This window comes from Phocoena phocoena, chromosome 7, assembly GCF_963924675.1.
Source record: "Phocoena phocoena chromosome 7, mPhoPho1.1, whole genome shotgun sequence".
Lineage (NCBI taxonomy): Eukaryota > Metazoa > Chordata > Mammalia > Artiodactyla > Phocoenidae > Phocoena > Phocoena phocoena.
Genome location: NC_089225.1, coordinates 52,104,410 through 52,126,181, shown reverse-complemented (window position 1 = coordinate 52,126,181; position 21,772 = coordinate 52,104,410). Strand labels below are relative to the sequence as shown.

General features: G+C 39.0%; 1 protein-coding gene across 3 annotated transcripts in view; it reads left to right on the top strand.

Moving 5' to 3' along the window:
• ABCB11 (ATP binding cassette subfamily B member 11) overlaps positions 1 to 21,772 on the top strand; it is an 84,155-nt gene that overhangs the window by 18,084 nt on the left and 44,299 nt on the right. For all 3 annotated transcript variants that reach the window (XM_065880224.1, XM_065880222.1, XM_065880223.1), the window contains exons 7-12: positions 5,479 to 5,650; positions 8,510 to 8,634; positions 10,088 to 10,262; positions 16,507 to 16,620; positions 18,578 to 18,688; positions 20,951 to 21,076. In XM_065880224.1, the coding sequence (XP_065736296.1) occupies positions 5,479 to 5,650; positions 8,510 to 8,634; positions 10,088 to 10,262; positions 16,507 to 16,620; positions 18,578 to 18,688; positions 20,951 to 21,076 (823 nt within the window). The remainder of the gene's footprint in view (positions 1 to 5,478; positions 5,651 to 8,509; positions 8,635 to 10,087; positions 10,263 to 16,506; positions 16,621 to 18,577; positions 18,689 to 20,950; positions 21,077 to 21,772) is intronic.

Below are 21,772 nucleotides of genomic sequence, written 5' to 3'. Positions count from 1 at the left end.
AATTCTATTCGAGTCTTCTCCCTTTTTTCTTGATGAGTCTGGCTAATGGTTTATCAATTTTGTTTATCTTCTCAAAGAACCAGCTTTTAGTTTTATTGATCTTTGCTATTGTTTCCTTCATTTCTTTTTCATTTATTTCTGATCTGATCTTCATGATCTCTTTCCTTCTGCTAACTTTGGGGTATTTTTGTTCTTCTTTCTCTAATTGCTTTAGGTGTAAGGTTAGGTTGTTTATTTGAGATGTTTCTTGTTTCCTAAGGTAGGACTGTATTGCTATAAACTTCCCTCATAGAACTGCTCTTGCTGCATCCCATAGGTTGTGGGTCGTCGTGTTTTCATTGTCATTTGTTTCTAGGTATTTTTTGATTTCCTCTTTGATTTCTTCAGTGATCTGTTGGTTATTAAATAGTGTATTGTTTAGCCTCCATTTGTATTTTTTACAGATTTTTTTCCTGTAATTGATATCTAGTCTCACAGCATTATGGTCGGAAAAGATACTTGATATGATTTCAATTTTCTTAAATTTACCAAGGCTTGATTTGTGACCCAAGATATGATCTATCCTGGAGAATGTTCCATGAGCACTTGAGCAGAATGTGTATTCTGTTGTTTTTGGATGTAATATCCTATAAATATCAATTAAGTCCATCTTGTTTAATGTATCATTTAAAGCTTGTGTTTCCTTATTTATTTCCATTTTGGATGATCTGTCCATTGATGAAAGTGGGGTGTTAAAGTCCCCTACTATGATTGTGTTACTGTGGATTTCCCCTTTTATGGCTGTTAGTATTTGTCTTATATATTGAGGTGCTCCTATGTTGGGTGCATAAATATTTACAATTGTTATAACTTCTTCTTGGATTGATCCCTTGATCATTATGTAGTGTCCTTCTTTGTCTCTTGTAATAGTCTTTATTTAAAGTCTATTTTATCTGCTATGAGAATTGCTACTCCACCTTTCTTTTGATTTCCATTTGCATGGACTATCTTTCTCCATACCCTCACTTTCAGTCTGTATGTGTCCCTAGGTTTGAACTGGGTCTCTTGTAGACAGCATATATATGGGTCTTGTTTTTGTATCCATTAAGCCAATCTAAGTCTTTTGGTTGGAGCATTTAATCCATTGACATTTAAGGTAATTATCAATATGTATGTTCCTATTCCCATTTTCTTAATTGTTTTGGGTTTGTTATTGTAGGTCTTTTCCTTGTCTTGTGTTTCCTGTCTAGAGAAGTTCCTTTAGCATTTGTTGTAAAGCTGGTTTGGTGGTGCTGAGTTCTCTTAGCTTTTGCTTGTCTGTAAAGGTTTTAATTTCTCCGTCGAATCTGAATGAGATCCTTGCCGGGTAGAGTTATCTTGGTTGTAGGCTTTTTTTCCTTCATCACTTTAAATATGTCCTTCTGGCTTGCAGGGTTTCTGCTGAAACATCAGCTGTTCACCTTATGGGGATTCCCTTTTGTGTTATTTGTTGTTTTTCCCTTGCTGCTTTTAATACTTTTTATTTGTATTTAAGTTTTGATAGTTTGATTAATATGTGTCTTGGCATGTTTCTCCTTTGATTTATCCTGTATGGGACTCTCTGTGCTTCCTGGACTTGATTAACTATTTCCTTTCCCATATTGGGGAAGTTTTCAACTCTAATCTCTTCAAATATTTTCTCAGCCCCTTTCTTTTTCTCTTCCTCTTCTGGGACCCCTATAATTCAAATGTTGGTGCGTTTAATGTTGTCCCAGAGGTCTCTGAGACTGTCCTCAGTTCTTTTCATTCTTGTTTCTTTATTCTGCTCTGAGGTAGTTATTTCCACTATTTTCTCTTCCAGGTCACTTATCTGTTCTTCTGCCTCAGTTATTCTGCTATTGATCCCATTTAGAGTATTTTTAATTTCATTTATTGTGTTGTTCATCACTGTTTCTTTGCTCTTTATTTCTTCTAGTTACTTGTTAAACCTTTCTTGTATTTTCTCCATTCTGTTTCCAAGATTTTGGATCATCTTTCCTATCATTGTTCTGAATTCTTTTTCAGGTAGATTGCCTATTTCCTCTTCATTTGTTAGGTCTGGTGTGTTTTTGCCTTACTCCTTCATCTGCTGTGTATTTCATTGTCTTCTCATTTTGCTTAACTTACTGTGTTTGGAATCTCCTTTTCACAGGCTGCAGGTTCGTAGTTCCCCTTATTTTTGGTGTCTGTCCCCAGTGGCTAAGGTTGGTTCAGTGGGTTGTGTAGGCTTCCTGGTGGAGGGGACTAGTGCCTGTGTTCTGGTGGATGAGGCTGGATCTTCTCTTTCTGGTGGGCAGGTCCACGTCTGGTGGTGTGTTTTGGGGTGTCTGTGGACTTATTATGATTTTAGGCAGTCTCTCTGCTAATGGGTGGTGTTATGTTCCTGTCTTGCCAGTTGTTTGGCATAGGGTGTCCAGCACTGTAGCTTGCTGGTCGTTGAGTGAAGCTGGGTCTTGGTGTTGAGATGGAGATCTCTGGGAAATTTTGGCCGTTTGATATTATGTGGAGTTGGAAGGTCTCTTGTGGACCAGCGTCCTGAACTTGGCTCTCCACCTCAGAGGCACAGCCCTGACACCTGGCTAGAGCACCAAGAGCCTGTCATCCACACGGAAAAAGAGAAAAAGGGAAAAAAAAAATATATATATATATATATATATATATATATATATAGTTGCTGCCAAAGTCCACCTCCTCAATTTGGGATGATTCCTTGTCTCTTCAGGTATTCCAGAGATGCAGGGTACATCAAGTTGATGTGGAGATTTAATCCGCTGCTCCTGGGGCTGCTGGAAGAGATTTCCCTTTCTCTTCTTTGTTCGCACAGCTCCTGGGTTTCAGCTTTGGATTTGGCCCCACCTCTGCGTGTAGGTCGCCTGAGGGCGTTTGTTCTTCCCTCAGACAGGACGGGGTTAAAGGAGCAGCTGATTCGGGGGCTCTAGGTCACTCAGGCCGGGGGGGAGGGAGGGGCACGGATGCTGGGTGAGCCTGCGGCGGCAGAGGCCGGCGTGACGTTGCGCCGGCATGACGTTGCATCAGCCTTAGACGCGCCGTGCGTTCTTCCGGGGAAGTTGTCCCTGGATCCTGGGACCCTGGCAGTGGCGGGCTGCACTGGCTCCCCGGAAGGGGAGGTGTGAATAGTGACCTGTGCTCGCACACAGGCTTCTTGGTGGTGGCAGCAGCTGCTTTAGCGTCTCACGCCCGTCTCTGGGTTCCGCGCTGTTAGCCGCGGCTCGCGCCCGTCTCTGGAGCTCCTTTAAGCAGCGCTCTTAATCCCCTCTCCTCGCGCACCAGGAAACAAAGAGGCAAGAAAAAGTCTCTTGCCTCTTCTCGGCAGGTCCAGACTTTTTCCCAGACTCCCTACCGGCTAGCCTTGGCGCACTGGCCCCTTCAGGCTGTGTTCACGCCGCCAGTCCGCTCCCTGCGCTCCGACCGAAGCCCGAGCCTCAGCTTGCAGCCCCGCCCACCCCGGCGGTGAGCAGACAAGCCTCTCGGGCTGGGGAGTGTCGGTCGGCCCTGATCCTCTGTGCGGGTATCTCTCCGGTTTGCCCTCCGCACCCCTGTTGCTGTGCTCTCCTCCTCGGCTCTGAAGCTTCCCCCCTCCGCCACCCGCAGTCTCCACCCACGAAGCGGCTTCCTAGTGTGTGGAAGCTTTTCCTCCTTCACGGCTCCCTCGCACTGGTGCAGGCCCCGTCCCTATACTTTTGTCTCTGTTTTTTCGTTTTTTCTTTTGCCCTGCCCAGGTACGTGGGGAGTTTCTTGCGTTTCGGGAGGTCTGAGGTCTTCTGCCAGCGTTCAGTGGGTGTTCTGTAGGAGTTGTTCCACATGTAGATGTATTTCTGATGTATTTGTGGGGAGGAAGGTGATCTCCGCATCTTACTCTTCCGCCATCTTGAAGCTCCTCCAAAATGACTTAAAAATTGAAAGTCGGGATACTATAATTTGGTTTGTAGGTCCTGGACTAAAGTACTAGAAATGAAGTATTATAGAAGAGAGTTTAAAGGATGTAGGGTTATTTGATCTCGAAAGAAGAAATTGAGGGATGTCACAATCTGTGTACCCATAAGGAAAACAATATGATTAGAAAGAATTAACTTGCTTTGCCTGTTGACATAATTTCCACATATAATGACAAAAAAAATTCAAAATAGTTTGAGAAAGATTCAAACTGAAAAACTAGATTTAAATCCAGTTTACACCTAAATACTAGTTTGGGTCTTTAATAGTGCCCCCCCCGCCATAATTTTTGAATGAGCTCTGAGTACCGTTGAACCATGTTGAATTTAAGTTTGAGGTCCAATGAAAGACAGTGTGTAGTGTAGTGAAGATAAAAGCAGACTGAATGTTGGGGCCCCTACCGTTCAGCACTCATTCTGCCCTTTACTTACTTTGACCTTGAACACATACTTAAGCTTGCTAGAATACAATTGTGTAATCTCTCTGTAATGTCTAAGGTCCTTTTTTGCTATCAAGTCCTGAGCCTTGTTTGCTCCATCTGGACCAGAGATTATGGGAATGTTTCCAGGAATATGAATTTAATGTAATGATAGTCAACCAATACTCTGGAGCACTTACCCTATGCAAGGCATGAAGATATACCACAGAGCTCCTGATATCAAGGAACTTACAGCCTAGTAGGAGGGATAAAGGGTTCAAGCAAATAATCAGAGCTAACATACATTGATTGTTTACTATATGCTAGGCACTTGTCTACATATTGGGTTGGCCAAAATGTTCGTTCGGATTTTCCATATGTTACAGAAACACCCGAACGAACTTTTGGGCCAACCCAATACTTTACGTGTATTAACTAATCCTCACTGCTACCGACTGAGGTAGGTTCTGTTTTTATCTGCATTTTATAGATGAGGAAACTGAGACATGGAAAAGCCAAGTAACTTGCCCAAGAACAGCTTGTGTTTAAATTCAGAGTCTGGCTCCAGAGTCTGTGCTGTTAACCACAATTCTATACCGTGTATAAGCAGAAAGCAATAATTACATACACATACATATACACATGTATACAGATTAATTACATTGCTATGATAACACAGGAAAGAAGTTATTACTTCTCCCTGGGGGATTATATAAATTTTTATGAAATAGGTGGTATGTGAGTAGAACCTTGAGGCTGAAAAGATTTAGCAGGTATAAAGGAAAGAAGGGCTGTTTAGGACAAATCAAGGATATTAGCTTTAAGAAAGAAAGGGACAAATAAGAGGGTTTCCAAAAGTCTTTGCCTATGTTGAATGAACACCAGTCAGGAAAACTGGATTAAGGACACACTCCCTTGGCTATGAGGAGAGAGGCTTGTTGCCCTCCCAAGCTGCAGCAAAATTTCCAAGATATGAGAAGCTATTAGGTTTCCCAAGGGCAATGGCATACAGAAATAGGAGTGTTTAGAAAGGAAAGATTGTACTTTCTCAGCAAGATATTGAATTGACTAAATTCAGTTTTAGTGACCAAAGCCTCTCTTGTTTCTAGTGATATTAACAAAATCAATGATGCCATTGCCGACCAAATGGCCATTTTCATTCAGCGCATGACCACGAGCGTCTGTGGGTTCCTGCTGGGATTTTACCGGGGTTGGAAACTGACCTTGGTTATTATCTCTGTCAGCCCTCTCATTGGGATTGGAGCAGCCATCATTGGTCTGGTAAGAATGTCTTCTCACTTCTCTCCATGGGAAGACTTTTGCACTGAGAAACAGCCAAACATGTGAAGCTTGATTCCCTTCTCCTGAGTATGTTTAGTCAACATCATTATCACCATTTTGATTTATTTTGTTTGATTATTACTCAGTATCAAATAACATTCCATTATTAGATTAGGGATTAATAATGTTTTAATAACACAAATATTATTGTATTAATAACAATAACAACTACGTTAATTGAATATTTACTATTTTGCCAGGCAGTATTAGGAGCCTCAAGGACATGATCTCTAATTTTACAACAATCTTATAAAGTATTAATGCCATTTTAAATATAAGAAATGGAGGTTCAGAGAGGTAAAGGGACTTGTCTGGAACTGCACAGCCAGTGAATGACAGAATAGGATTCAAATTCAAGGAAGCCTGATTCTAAATCCCCACTCACTCTGCAGTGTGCCTGTGGCTTCCCGTGGTCTCCCAAGTTCAGATGCTTCCCTCAGAAAGGCCCAACAAATAAAAGAGATTTCTGCAATTACACTGTGTTCTCCATTCCATCTGATCAGTTTCAGAGAGAGGGTTATCTGACCCATTCAGAGAAGTATCCCAGTCACAGTTTCCATTCCCCAGGTATGCAGGCCAAGAAAAAGTATAGGAGTAGGAATTTGGGGTCATCCCAGTTAAAAAACACTCCCAAGGATTGAGAAATTATTCTATTTTACTTTTAGAGTAGCCACATTAGATAACAGGTCATGGGGTCAGGCACACTAATAATTTGCTGTAAATGAGAATAGAATTGCACATACATTCACATCATTGAGCAACAGGTACCGATCTCCATGACTGTATTTTCTAGCAAAATACTCTCTACACTCCACTGGCTGTATTACTCAAATGTTTCCCAGGTAATACAGAGTGACAATAGCAAAGAGCTCATTCTACTTAACTAGGCCACCACCTGGCTCTACCACCTGGCTCAAGAAAGATATGTTCAACTCGTCAAAATGTCAGTTTCCTCATCTTTAAAATAAGGTTAGTACCTCCCAAAGTCATTGTGATGACTCAAGGCATTATCCTTGTTATGCACTTAGCATAGCATCTGGCACAGAATTAATTACTAAAGAGATATTAGCTTTTGTTTTTTTCCCAATCCACCAAATCATGCAAGTTTTACAACAGTCTTTCCTACCAAATGCTTTTCAGCTGCACTCCAGGGAAGCCTCAACTTCCACAGAGGGTCACTGGGGAGTCTGCAAACATTTGATTCAGCACTTTTTTCCCTCCAAAAAAATTTAATCTCTTTCTTCAAACCCACAAAAGATTAATATTCACACTCAAATGGACCATATGTCACGTTTTAACATGTTGGAGACCAACAACATAAACTGGTTAACTTGATTTCAAATAGGCTCAAAGCACAGTTTCTCTTGTCTCAGTGTCCATATTTCAACTTCTTGTAAATGTGTCACCGATTTGGAATGTTGTAGCTCTGCACTTGTTTCTTCTTGAATTCAGGTGTGTGCATGTTTGTGTAAAATGATACGAGCAATTTCACTAAGCTCAATTCAAAAGCAGGACAAAAAAAGGTGGAGGGGGCAATATATGACATATTAGAATGTGACATTTAGAACTGATCATAGGTTTTGTATGCCTTTGTATGACTTTTATATACCTACAGTGGGAAACATGAACAACTGCTAGATATTTCCCAATATACATCTTTTAAGTTCCTATATCAGTTTAATTGAAGTATCAAGAGATTCGTTAATGTACCATTACAATAAAAACTGATAACATTCGCAACTACTTAATTTTCTCATTACTATGCTCATTACATATTTCAGAAGTAAATTAGAAGAGGATTGTGGTAAAAACTGCCATACCATCCAAAGTCAAATTTTAATGTTGATTCAAATAGCCTTACTTTCCTTTATTGTTGCCTTTCAATTCACAAGATTTATAAAATGTGGACTTGTGAAATAAATATATTGTAATAAAATACCAATTTTACTTATATGTTAAAATTCTGTCTAAGATTTTGTTTGATAAGGGTTTTGCTGCTAAAAGTTTGGAAAAACTTGGAAGATAAACTTCCTTAGTCTGGGTACTATATATATTTTTAGGTTTCTGAGCCAGTTAATCTTTCACAACATTTGCTTTTTCCCCTTCTTGTTTCTTAATCTGTGCCAGGGAAGTCTTTGGTGGTTGATTCTAACTAGGACTCAATCCAGGTCCAATTTTAGAAAAACTTAACTTATTTAATATTAAGTGCAATGTCTTTTTCTTTCCTTTTGTAAAAAGCAAAACTAGTTAGTTGAGTCCCTACAGTTGAGTCAAGTGGTGTAATATTTATCTGAAGCTTTCTCCTATGGAATTACCTCTGCTGCATATGCCTTTGCATGCTCAGAACCTCTCCCTTATTCTATATTCTAATGAATATGACAACACCTGCATGGGCCTCTGGTCTTTGCATGTGGTATTTGTCTGTAAACTGTGACATGGCCTTTGGACAATAGCAATGAACTCTGACATGGTTTGACTTGGAAACGTCATTAATATGTTGACTGAAACACTGTGGTCACATAGAATGCCCTATTTAGTACATACTCTGTGAGAAGTTTCGTTGAGGCTGACTTTTAATGGAGTCATTTTGATATGTCAACAACCAGACACCCATGGATGAGGCTTAACATGGCTCAGACTTGGACCAAATTCTTTCCTCGGTAAACGCTGTTCCAGTGGGAATCTAGTCTTGTATTAAACTGTGCTACATGTTTGCTCTGCTAGATGAATCAATGAATGGCGGAGTGACTTACCTAATTATCTGGTCTTCACATTTTATTTTTTTCGTTTGGACTTCAGAGCGTGTCCAAGTTTACAGACCGTGAATTGAGGGCCTATGCCAAAGCAGGGGCAGTGGCTGATGAAGTCATCTCATCTATTCCAACAGTGGCTGCTTATGGTGGTGAGAAAAAAGAGGTTGAAAGGTTAGTTAATTGAAATGTCTGCCACTTTCCTGAACTTTGTTGATCTGCATACTACCCTGAATCTTCCCCATTTTGTATAAAGTGGCAGATTCACCTTGCTGTGGTACCCTGAGGGAGCTTTTGTTCAAGAGGTGGCTAAGCTAAGCAATTAGATTGGTCAAAGCACCTACAAAAGACTCCCAAGACTTTAGCTCTGTGTTCTTGAAGATGATGCAGTTGGTGGCTTTTAGAAAGCCATCTTAGGTTGGATATTTGTTTCAAACTCTGATGGTGTGTGTGTACATACACCATACTTCATGCCAGTCTAAAACACTGTCTTCTGACATTAAGGAAAAGCCTACCTGATCTAAAATGCAATTTTGCACTTTTTTATTGAGCACTTTTTTTTTTTTTTTTTTGCTGTACGCGGGCCTCTCACTGTTGTGGCCTCTCCCGTTGCGGAGCACAGGCTCCAGACGCGCAGGCTCAGCGGCCATGGCTCACGGGCCCAGCCGCTCCGCGACATGTGGGATCCTCCCAGACCGGGGCACGAACCCGCGTCCCCTGCATCGGCAGGCGGACTCTCAACCACTGTGCCACCAGGGAAGCCCAATTGAGCACTTTTTTATTCAATGTGTTTTATTCAGCTACTGTACTATATGCTCTTTCTAAGTCTAAGATTTCCATTTAATCAAATAACATTTAGCATTGATATATTATAGACCATCATTCTAGGAGATTAACTGTTAATGGAAATCAAAACCTAAATGACCAAAACAACACAGTTGTCAAAACTTTGATTTTATTTATTCTTCCATTTATCTAGTATTTGTTGAGTGCTTATCAGGTGCCAGGTACTGATTTTATAAAACAGCCACCAACTTAACTAAACTTTTATTGCGTATGTTGTAGATCTAGTATGATCACATTCTCAGTTGCTACCAAATTCACCAAATGAAAAAGAGAATAGGATTTACAACCTCTGATTATCCTCTTTTCATTTTTTTTTCTTTTGCTTCTTTTGTTTGTGAAGTGATTACCTTACTTCTCATAAAACATTGCATTAGCCTATTTCCTCCACTATGGAAGATATTATCTTTCATGTCATGTGACTTAACGAGAGAATTCAAACACAAATAATACTAGATCCCTCATGGTCAAACATTAGTGTTGAAAATTCTTTTCTCTTGGGGCAAAGCTTACCCCACTGTACTCATCCAAGAGGTAATCAACTATGAGGCTTTGTTAGGCATCATCCTTTCAACACATTGTCACTGCCAGGTTGAAGCAACTTTTAAGGAACTACACAGGCGTTATTGTTGTTTTCTTTCCCTAAAGCTGCTCTGTGTTTGGAATGATTTTATAAGCATTGATTAAAACCACTGCACTGTGGCCTGTTCTAAACATTTTAACTTGAACTGCTGCTGCTGCTGTTGCTGTTGCTGAAATAGACTCAAATGTTTTCTGTTCACAGGTATGAGAAAAATCTTGTGTTTGCCCAGCGTTGGGGAATTAGAAAAGGGATAGTGATGGGATTCTTTACTGGATTCATGTGGTGTCTCATCTTCTTGTGTTACGCTCTGGCCTTCTGGTACGGCTCCAGACTCGTCCTGGATGATGGAGAATATACAGCAGGAACCCTTGTCCAGGTACTTCCGTCTTGATGACCTAGACAGAACATTTCCCGCCGGTATCTCAGCAAGGTCCACAGTGAAGGCATTCTGTTTATCCCGTTAGTGTCTGAAGGAGGAAAGCCTCAACGATTTGATGGAGTCCATCTGTTGAAACAGCAATACTTGTGCCTTTTATAGTAAAGGGATGCTGAGCATTTGAGTTCATGAGACTCGTGATTTCATGCTTTCCAATCAACAGAAGATATTATAGCTGTAAAACAATGATTTTTCTGATTGAATCCAAAAGATGAAAATGGAAAGTCAGGGATCTCCTAGCTAAAAATTAACAGCTTATGTGGTTGAGCTTAATAATGGCATAAGATATGTGCTAATGGACATAGTTGTTAAATACACTCACTCATAGTTACTAAAATACAAAGCCAATAATATCCTCAACTGAACAGGTAATACAAGTATATTTTATTTCTCACTTGCACTGTAGCCATGCTATAGCTAATGTCTTGGCTACTTTAATTTCCAGTATCTTTTCAGTTGTCCTTTCAAGAATTAATTATTGAGCATCTACTATATGCCAGACTCACACAAAGTGTAGAGAATTCGGTAGTGAGCAAAAAAAATGTGATATTTGCCTTGATGGAATTTACAGTTTAGTGGGGAAGCTAAACAATAAATAATCACATAATGCGTAATGACGATGGTGTTATATGCTGCAGAGGACAGGGACCTCGACAGTGAATAGCAGGTGTGGATGGGGTCAGGGAAAGCTCTTTCTTCCGCTCACCTTTCCTTCTTAGCTTACAGCACCTCTCCTTACAGTTAGACTGTTGTCATTGTTCAAATTCCCAACTGGATGGCACTTCCCCAGTCAGGTCTTCCATGCTCATCCAATCTTTTATTCTCCTGCATGGTTTGCTGAACTTTTCCTTTAGAGTCCTTGAATGAATCTGAACACTTGCATTTATTTATATTTGTTCCTGTCCCTTCCCACCCTCACACAGTAAGCTCCATGAGGTCAGGGAGGTAAAACATGAAATATATGTTCCATTTGGTCTGTTAATTATTCAATAAATTATATTAATTTAAAAAGCATGGAAGTGGTTTCATATAAGATTCTTAAAAAATATATTTTGGCTCCAGATTCTAGGTAGGACAAGCATCAATTAAATAATGCAAAATACCAAAATTTTGTGCACCAGAAATTTGCTAGCCAGAAGCCTGCAATTTAAGACCTACTGCTTTTATATAAATACATATCTAGGGAAAGTTGAATAGAAATTCCACTTGCAAATAGAAATGATTATTAGAGGTCAGACCATAATCACTCTAAGGCACTGACTTTATTTCATTAAGAGCATGGTAATACATGAAGAATGACTTTTTAAAATTCAGTTTTTCTTTGAAAGATAAGCAGCTGGCATCATTTGAAGTTTGTTTAAAAAAATTAAATATGATAAGTCATGTTAAAATGTTTTGTAAACCTTAAAGGGATAGCATAGATGGAAAGTGTTACTATTATCGTAATTTAACCACTTTCTTAATAACTTTAATATAGCTTTGCACATTTGAAAAGCCAGTGAAAGTACTGCAGGTCTAAAATCTGACTGTAAAGTCCTTTGTCTTTATTGACCTAATGATTCTTAAGAACTTTCAGCTTTACCAAACTAGAAATACCAGTAGTTGACTTTAGTCTCAACAGCTTGTATCTGCTCGCTCTGCAGAAAGATATGCACTGAGAAAAGACATCATTCTTTTGATTCCTTGCCTGCAAGGAGGGGACAGAAGTGTGTACAAATAACGGTTCAGAGGGCAAAATGAAAAAATGGTATTGAAAATACACAATTCCAGTTGGAATCACTGAATTACCACTGAGTTACCCTTGGTAACTCTCTTCAGTGAAGATCCAATTTTATGGTTCTGTTAAAAGATAAACTGAGGCATATTAAAATTTTTAGAAGTTTGTTTGAGAAAAAATAATTCCTGTTGGGCATACCAAACCAGAAGTGGTTAGAGGGGGTCTATTAATGAAAGCTAGGGGAAAGACTTTTTTTTTTTTCTTTTTTTTTTTTTTTTTTTTTTTTTTGCAGTACATGGGCCTCTCACTGTTGTGGCCTCTCCCTTTGTGGAGCACAGGCTCAGTGGCCATGGCTCACGGGCCTAGCCGCTCTGCGGCATGTGGGATCTTCCTGGACCGGGGCACGAACCCATGTCCCCTGCATCGGCAGGCGGACTCTCAACCACTGCGCCACCAGGGAAGCCCGGGAAAGACTTTTATAGAGAAGAGGAGGAAGCAAAGCAAAGGAATCATTTGATCAACTGTAGCTTAAGTAGTTGCCTTACTGGGGAAAGCCTAATTGGCTGATTGGTTGTCCTTAGGTTTTGATTTCTTAGCCTTGAGGCATGCAGGCTTAGGTTCTGGTCGCTTATGTAGGCTGCCACATTAGGTGGCATTAAAGCCACCTTGGTCTAACGGCGTTCTTGTTTAACTCATTGAACAAGTTCTCACCTTCAAGTTTCCTGCCCGTTGGATTATAGGCTACTCTATACCTTCTGTAAAGAATTCCTTCTCTCAACTGATATTTCTTGAGTACTTACTATGTGCAGACATGGCACACTATGTGTCTCTTAACATTTTAATCATCAATAACTAACCTCACCTCCTTTTCCTAAACTTTTCCTTGCAAGCCTCCACTTACATCTTAAGAAACTTTTCTTTGGGAAGATGAGAGACATTCTTTAACAGTATAATCATTGGTGAGCATTCCCTTTGTGGTTCTCTCTCTCCCTCTCTCTCTCTCTTTCTCTTGAGCGTGCATGCACTTTTTTGGCCATGCTCTGAGCAACAAACTATAAAGGCTGAGTTTGCATAAGCTGAGTTGAGTGTTTTTAATGCATTAAACTAATTAACAATTAGGTTAATCTAACACATTTTGTGATGCACAAAATCATTATTGGCTGCACAGTAATTGGGCATAAATGGTAAGTATTTCACATAAATGACTGTAATTAGTATCACTTGTACATGGACAAAAAACAGACTCTATGATCTATTACGAAAAAAAGATGAAAGGGAACTGAATGGTGCTGATGGCTGCTCTTTCATGCCCCTCTTAAGTTTCAGGACTCGATAATGAAAAAGTAACAGCAGTAATAGAGAGGAACATTATTCAGTGTATACAAGGTGTCAAGCACTGAGTGAAGTATTTAATATAATTACCATGTGTAATACTCACAACTTCATTCTGTGATTGATGCCATTATGCTACCAGTTAAAAATGAAATGGAGCCATGAGGTTGAGAAATATATGCCAGATAGCACAGGGTGGGATTTGAGCTCAGATCCCTATGACTCTGAGGCTTGACCCATTAACTACTGTCTTCCTGTTTCTGAATCTCTTCCAAGGGGCCACAGATCCCTTTTAATTTAATTTATTTATTTACTTATTTAATTGAACTCTAGTTGATTTACAATGTTGTGATAGTTTCAGGTGTAGAGCAAAGTGATTCTGTTTTTTATATATGTATATGTATATATATATATTTTCAGATTCTTTTCCATTATAGGTTATTACAAGATATTGAATATAATTCCCTGTGATATACAGTAGGACCTTGTTGTTTATCTATTTTGTATATAGTAATGTGTATCCATTAATCCAAAACTCCTAATTTATCCCTCCCCCACTCTCCCATTTGGTGACCATAAGTTTATTTTCTATGAACAGATCCCCTTTTCTCCAGCACAGCACACCCACAGATAAATTATTCCCCAGAGGTCTCTTTTGCCCTCCCTCTTCTCACACCACAGTCCACAGGGCTGAAGAGTGAGATATTTGGGGTGAGAAATGATGTGTGCTAGCTACTGCGATGGTATTAGGATGTGTACCTCTGTCTGTCTCACTCCCTCTTTCCCTGAGGACCCCGAGAGAGATGTTTGCTTGAGGTAGTGCTTGCAAAGCCAGGCTGAGCAAGGGTTTGACTCTAAACTTCAGTTCAGGCCACTAGTGAGTTGGTCTAGAATCAGCAAACCGTGGCCCACAAGTTAAATCCAGCCTGTGGCCCATTTTTGTAAATAAAGTTTTATTGGAACATAGCCACAGTCATTCATTTCCTACTGTCTATGACTGCTTTTGTACTACATAGTCGAGGAATTGAGTTGAATAATAGCTTCAGCCCATATGGCCTAAAAAGTCTAAACTCTTTACTAACTGGCCCTTTATAGAAAGTGTTTACTGACCCCTGAACTAGGACATGTGGAAGGCTTCTTTTGCTCAGTTAGAAAGACCTCTGATGAGGGTGGTCTTAACACAAATTAGACCACAAGTACTGCTCTGTCTGTTCATCTTCTCACTTCCTAAGTGTGGAATCTCACTTCTTTCATCATCATCATCACTATTATTTATGTGGCTGACATTGGATTAATCACCTTTACACACATTATCATTTACTTCTCATAACAATCCCTTGAGGTATATGCAATCATTATCCCCTGTGTTACAGATAATGAACTACTGGGGCTTGAGAGAGTAAGTAATCTGCCAATGGGAGGAAGTACCTGCCATAATTAAGGAAAAGGACAGATGGACAGATGAAGGACAGTTGAAGAGAGAATGTTTGTCCCCATGCATAGAGTAGAGAATTCAGGGAAAAGGCAAGAAGGAGCTGGCCCACAGCATCTGGATATATGGAATAGAGAGGTTACTGAGAGGGAAGAGATGCCTGACTGGCTTTGAGAAGCCCCATGGTCCAGCCATAAGGGAGAAAGAGAATGGGGAGGGACTCAGGTATTTTGCCCTGATGTGCTATAACCCATGGGAAGAATCCAGCTCATGAAACCACTATAGACTAGGTTCATTTGATTACCCGAAAAAGACTACATTCATGCAGGTGCCAACCTTTATTTTAGCTCAGAAAATAACTCCAGTCCTCAATACATGGTGGCCAACGAAACAGCCTCCATGTGAGTCACGTGACTAAAGCTCATTCTTTGGTTGAAAGGGTGAAGTCTTGTGCTTCTCCTAGAGGCCAACATGAGGAATTGCCTCTTTGCTTCTTTATAAACAGCACTGATTAAAAACAGAATGCTGACCTACTAGAGAATGGACTTGAGGATATGGGGAGGGGGAAGGGTAAGCTGGGACAAAGTGAGAGAGTGGCGTGGACATATATACACTACCAAATGTAAAATAGATAGCTAGTGGGAAGCAGCCGCATAGCACAGGGAGATCAGCTCGGTGCTCTGTGACCACCTAGAGGGGTGGGATAGGGAGGGTGGGAGGGAGGGAGATGCAAGAGGGAGGAGATATGGGGATATATATATATATATATAACTGTTTCACTGTGTTATAAAGCAGAAACTAACACATCCTTATACTCCAATAAAGATGTTAAAAACAAAACAAAACGCAAAACAGAGTGCTGTTGGGTAGGAACATCTGATGATGATCAGGTAGCCTTCCCCTAACTTAATGAGATGGCCAGGTTGGTGAGTCAAAGAAGAGCTTCACCAGCTCTGCACAGGAACCTGGCCACTCCACTTGTGTGCAGCAGCAGTAGATGAGCCTGGGAGCTGGACAAAATGTCAATCAAGAGCCTGGATTCAAATAATGCTCTACCCCTTAATACACGTTGAGACACTGGGTAAGTTAGGCAGCCTCCATACACCTCTGTTTCCTCTTCTGTTGTAAGGATTAAATGAAGTAATACGAGTAGAGCACTTAAACACATACCTTACTATTATTGTTATTATTGCTAGTAGTAGTATAGCAGTAGTTATCCTAAAAACTAGTTCACTAGTAGCAGGAATATAGCAGTAGTAGTAGGCATATTTTGCATGTACCAGTCTCTAGGACAATCAAGCTAATCACAGTGTCTTTATCATTTCAACAACCCTTTAACCAGAAGTCTTTAACATTATAAGGCTGTTTATATAATGAATCAATTATCGTATCACTACTCTAACCCACTCAGTGTCTATGTGCTGCCTTGTTTAGACCTCTTACTGATCTAAAAACATGTTCTTCTTTGTAGAATAGTGATGTTCAATCAAAAATAACGTAGTCTTTTAAATCAAAACAGTAGAAAAATTGGAGATACTTTGCAGAACAAAAACTGTTCCTAGTGTTTCCAAAGAGCTATTTAGCTTTCAAACTCCCACAGAAGAATATTTCTGAGAAATCTTTGAGTTCACTTGGGCAGCCCAAATGACAGTGAAGACTATTTACAAATTGATGAAAACTATGTTTGTCTCTTTTTATTACAGATTTTCCTCAGTGTCATAGTAGGAGCTTTAAATCTTGGCAATGCCTCTTCCTGTTTGGAAGCCTTTGCAGCTGGCCGTGCAGCAGCCACCAGCATTTTTGAGACAATGGACCGGGTATGTAAAAGCCAAAAGTAAAGGCCATTAGCAGGTTGGGGCTGGGGGGAGGAATGAACTCACGAGGAATTTATCCTCAATGTTAAAAAATATGAGAAACTATCACAATGCCCTTAATTCAGCAGTACTTAAATAAGTGCTGTCATGAGCCAGACCCCATTCTGAGCTGGCAGTGGAAGAGTGAAATAGAACAAATGAGGCCCCTGCTCTCATATCATATGGGAAATAGGCAATACCGAAGTAGGCACATTCAAAGATAAGATAATATTAGATGGTGATAAGTAAAAGCAAGGAAATAAAATAGGTCAGTGTGATAGTGGTTGGGATAGGGGATGGATTGAGTGACAATCCATCACTCAATAAATTGAGTGACAGTGACAGTGACACCGTTTCTGAGCTGAGAACCGAAGGAGGTGAGTCAGCCATGCAAAAGGGGACTCATGGGAGGGGAGATGCCTGAGAGGTGAGAGCAGGGAGGTATCCATGGAAGAGATCTCCAGGTTGGAAAAGGGCTTGGTGAGTGCAAGGAACTAAAAGTCAGTGTGACTGAACAGAGTGAGCAAGAGACAGAGGCTGGAGGAATGGGAAGGGGCCAGATCACGCAGGACTTTAAGACCAAGTTCATAAGATTAGATTAACTTCTAAATGTGACAGAAAGTCTACAGGCTTGTAAAGGACCCTGGCAGCCTGGCTAGGATTTCCCTGGTTAAGTTATTGAAGGACATCAGTGGTCAGGCTAGAGAGGTAAAAATTCAAGAACAGAAGCGGGGAGGTGGCAATATGTTGTTTTATATTTTGGGGTTTCATTTATTGGGGTATAAAAAGATTGTTGAAAACCACATAGAGCTATCCAAAGTCTACCTCATTCTTAGGGTTGTTGCTTGCTCAAGTAAGATGACGAGTCTGAGAGGCCCCTGAAACGATTACAAAAAATTAAGGCATTTAAAAATTATTTTATTATTTTTACTAGAGACCAAAGAAGAAATAGATGACACTGTAGCCCCAAATAGAGATATGATGATGAATTTCTCTCACTAGTGAGGGAGAGGGAAGAAGTTGACCCTGGAATGTTCTGGTAGATGGAGATGACCCTCACTCTTGTCTGATGACCTAACAACATGGTTAAGTTCTGAATTAGGCTCACCACTAAGGACAACAGAGGTGGAATTCAGCATATCAGTTGAAAGTTGGTATATTTGAAGACACCACTTGAGAACGTTAGTTTTAATCATCATCTACAATAGATACTTAAATGTTGGGTACTACTGGACCTTGGCCTCTTGAGATGCCTCTACTTCCTCAAGTGAACAAATGGGCGTATCACCTGTCTAGTTAGGTTACAGTGATGATTACATAAATGAAAACAGCATATTAAAACACCTTGTACATTGTCTTCTGTGGTATCTCAATGTACAATACTCCATAATAATATCAATATATTATATACTAATATATTAATTATAGATCAATACTATATGTTTCCATAACATCTATGGAAAAACCCAAACAAACTTTTTGGCCAACCTATTATATTATTTTATTGTCATTATGTAATAATATATCATAGTAGTATACAGTAAATACTAATTAATTAAATTAATGTGATAATATTTTATACCAATTATATGATCATTGACATTTTATATTAATTATAATTAATTGTATATTAATTATTTACGTAAGTTTGGTTATATATAAATATATGTAATATATTAATATTACTATATAATAATAGTAATTACAATAGTAATAATCTCACATTAATTTCTCAGTGAATGGTAGTGAATATTATTACTATCATTAATGCATATTTAATGTGGAAGCAACTTATCTTTGGCATATCACTGCAGTGTTTAACCTGGTTGTTGTTCTGTTTTATGAATCAGTTCAAAGCAAGATGGACAGTAAATGCATATAATACATGCTGTTGCTATATTCCTTTTATATTCTACTCCAGAAACCCCTCATTGACTGCATGTCAGAAGATGGTTACAAGTTGGATCGAATTAAGGGTGAAATTGAATTCCATAATGTGACCTTCCACTATCCTTCCAGACCAGAGGTGAAGGTAAGTGCCAATTTCTTCTTTGATGATCTATTTCCAGAGCCACAGAATAATTGTTTTCATGAAGCGTGACTTATTTTCCAGGAACAAGGCAGGGAGACACGTTTCTCTGGAAGTGACCTCAGGTGTCTTGTCATTCCTCAGGCCACAAACCATATTCCTTGTGATAATAATATATGCAAATCTCTCTGGTGGGAACACAGTCTGGTAGCACATTCAGGTTAAGTCAACTGAGTGATGCTCTGTTAAGATGAGTAGCAGATCCTGTCACTGTAAGTACAAGCTAAACAAACTGCAAAACAATCAGAACAATCCAGAAGGATGGCTTATCAACCACCTCCTTAAAACCTGCAGGAGGCGGGACACTGAGTGGGTAGGGTATGAAGTGGCAAAGGAAAGCTGCTGTCTTTGACGTTTTTTATTTCCTATCCATAAGTTCACAAGGATCTCTAGATCCGTCCCTGAAGGAAAGGCAATCTTGTGATATTATGGTCACATGTCTTGTACTAGGTGATTGTCCAGGGCACATGGTGAAGAAAATTTACAGTTTTCCCGCACCTACTGAGCAAATATCTTTAAAGCCAATTTACCCCACAGGAAAACTAGGATCTACTCCCCAAATGAACTGGCTTTGGGAGGAGACTTATCCCTCATTTTTAAAGAGTATCTTTAGCCACCCTTTCTTTTTATTTTTTTATTTGAAATATAGTTGATGTACAATATTGTGCTGGTTTCACATATACTACATAGCAATTTGACATTTGCATACATTATGAAATGATCACCATGATAAGTCTAGTAACCATCTGTCCCCATACAAAGTTATTACAATATTATTGACCATATTCCTTATGCTGTATATTATATCCACGTGCCTTTGTTTTATAACTGCAGGCTTGTACTTCTTTATCCCCTTCACTTATTTTCCCCTCTGGGAACCACTCCTTTGTTCTCTGTATCTCTGAGTCTATTTTCATTTTGTTTTGCTTGTTTGCTTATTTTGTTTTTTAGATTCCACATGTAAGATCATACAGTATTTGTCTTTCTCTGTCTGACTTATTTCACTTAGCATAGTACCTTCTAGATTTACCCATGTTGTCACAAATGGCAAGATTTAATTTTTTAGAGCTGAGTAATATTCCATTTTGTGTGTGTGTGTGTGTGTGTGTGTGTGTGTGTTTATATGTGTATACCACATTTTCTTCATTCATTTATCGATGGATACTTGGGTTGCTTCCATATCTTGGCTATTGTAAATAATACTGCAATGAACACTGGTATGCATGTATCTTTTCAAATTATTGTTTCTGTTTTCTTCCAGTAAATACACAGAAGTGAAATTGCTGGATCATATGGCAGTTCCATTTTTAATATTTTGAGGAAACTTTGTTCTGTTTTCCATAGTTAGCTACCCTTTCTTAATACTATTTCTATTACCCCCACAGAACTCAATCCCATGCAACTTAATTCTAATACTACATACTTATAATGTAGGTATATATATATATATATATATATATATATATATATATATATATATATATATACACACACACACACACACACACCTCATACATATTTGTATATAAAACATAGTTACATATATTCTGATAACATTTCTGAAGTATATTTTTGATTACTGTAATGTAGCACTATATGTATATATATATATATATATAAACATTAAATGTCAACATATGTAAAAGTGCTTTGTGAAATATAGATCACAAGGTAGTAGTTACTCAGTAAAGATTTTTGAACAGATGACTGAAAGCTTCATTTATAATATCTGTTCAGAGCTAGTTCATAATAGCTGTTCAGCAAATACCGGTTGAATTGAAATACATTTATGTCATTTCTGTTTTATCTTCTATCCCCAATGCCAGTAGTTTGTTTTAATAAAGTCTTCTACTGCTAAGTGGCTTTCTCCCCTAAGCTAACTGGGACAGTCTCCTTGAGGTATCCTGACGTGTCAGAAACATTTTAAATTAGATTCTAGAACATACTTTTCAAATTCGGCCTGGCTTATTTACTTCAACAGTGTTTTATTTGTTGGTTACAGCTATCAGTTTATTACTAAGTAATGTGCTAAATGCTAAAACCACATCCTAGGCATTATTTACTAATTTTTCTGGTTATTGAGGGAAATCAGTGGATATTGCTGTGAGGGCATAAGTAAACACATACACAGTGTCCTCACAAAGCATTCTAACTTGTAGCCTAATTGACAGCAATCTGAACATTGGTCTTTTCCTTTCTCTGCAGATTTTAAATAACTTAAGCATGGTCATTAAATCAGGGGAAATGACAGCTATGGTAGGATCCAGTGGAGCTGGGAAAAGCACAGCACTGCAGCTCATTCAGCGATTCTATGACCCCAGTGAAGGCATGGTGGGTATTTTCTAGAAACTTCTTAATCCACGGGGATAGGAAATTGCAAATGGCTATACATTGGTCAGACACAAAGGCCTAGCATACACAGAGACCATCCTGACATCTGCATAGTTGACAATGATTTTTGACGGAACCAACTGGACTTATTCCCTCCATGGTGGTTGTGTTCGATAAATAACCAGCCCATATGCTCAGTGATGCAACTGAATGTGCAGATACATTCAAAATGGTATTGCTGCCTCTTCAGTGAGGGAACATTTCCATTTCTTTCTTCTTATTGTAACAAAATTATTATTGTTCCCTAAAGTTCTCCAAACGCTAAGTATAAGAAAGCTTTCATGACCAGAATTAACAGAGAACAGCTCTCGATTATTGCTTTGAGAAGTTAGGTTAAAAAACTACTGTTTCTTTCTCCTTGTGTTTGTCTGACTATCAACATAGATTGAAACTAAAAAAAAATATTAATAGTTGCTATTTATCAATATTATATGTCAAGTGCTTTATGAAAATCATCACTTATTTTCACAGTGACCTCCAAAGATAAATATGCCCATTTTGCAAATGAGGAAGGAGAGAGATTGAGATCTGAACCCAGATCTGTTGGATGCCAAAGGCTATGCTCTTTTCACTCTGCCTCAAAATCATTCTTGTCAACATCTCCTTGATGCCTTTAGATAGGATCTTTTGACTGTA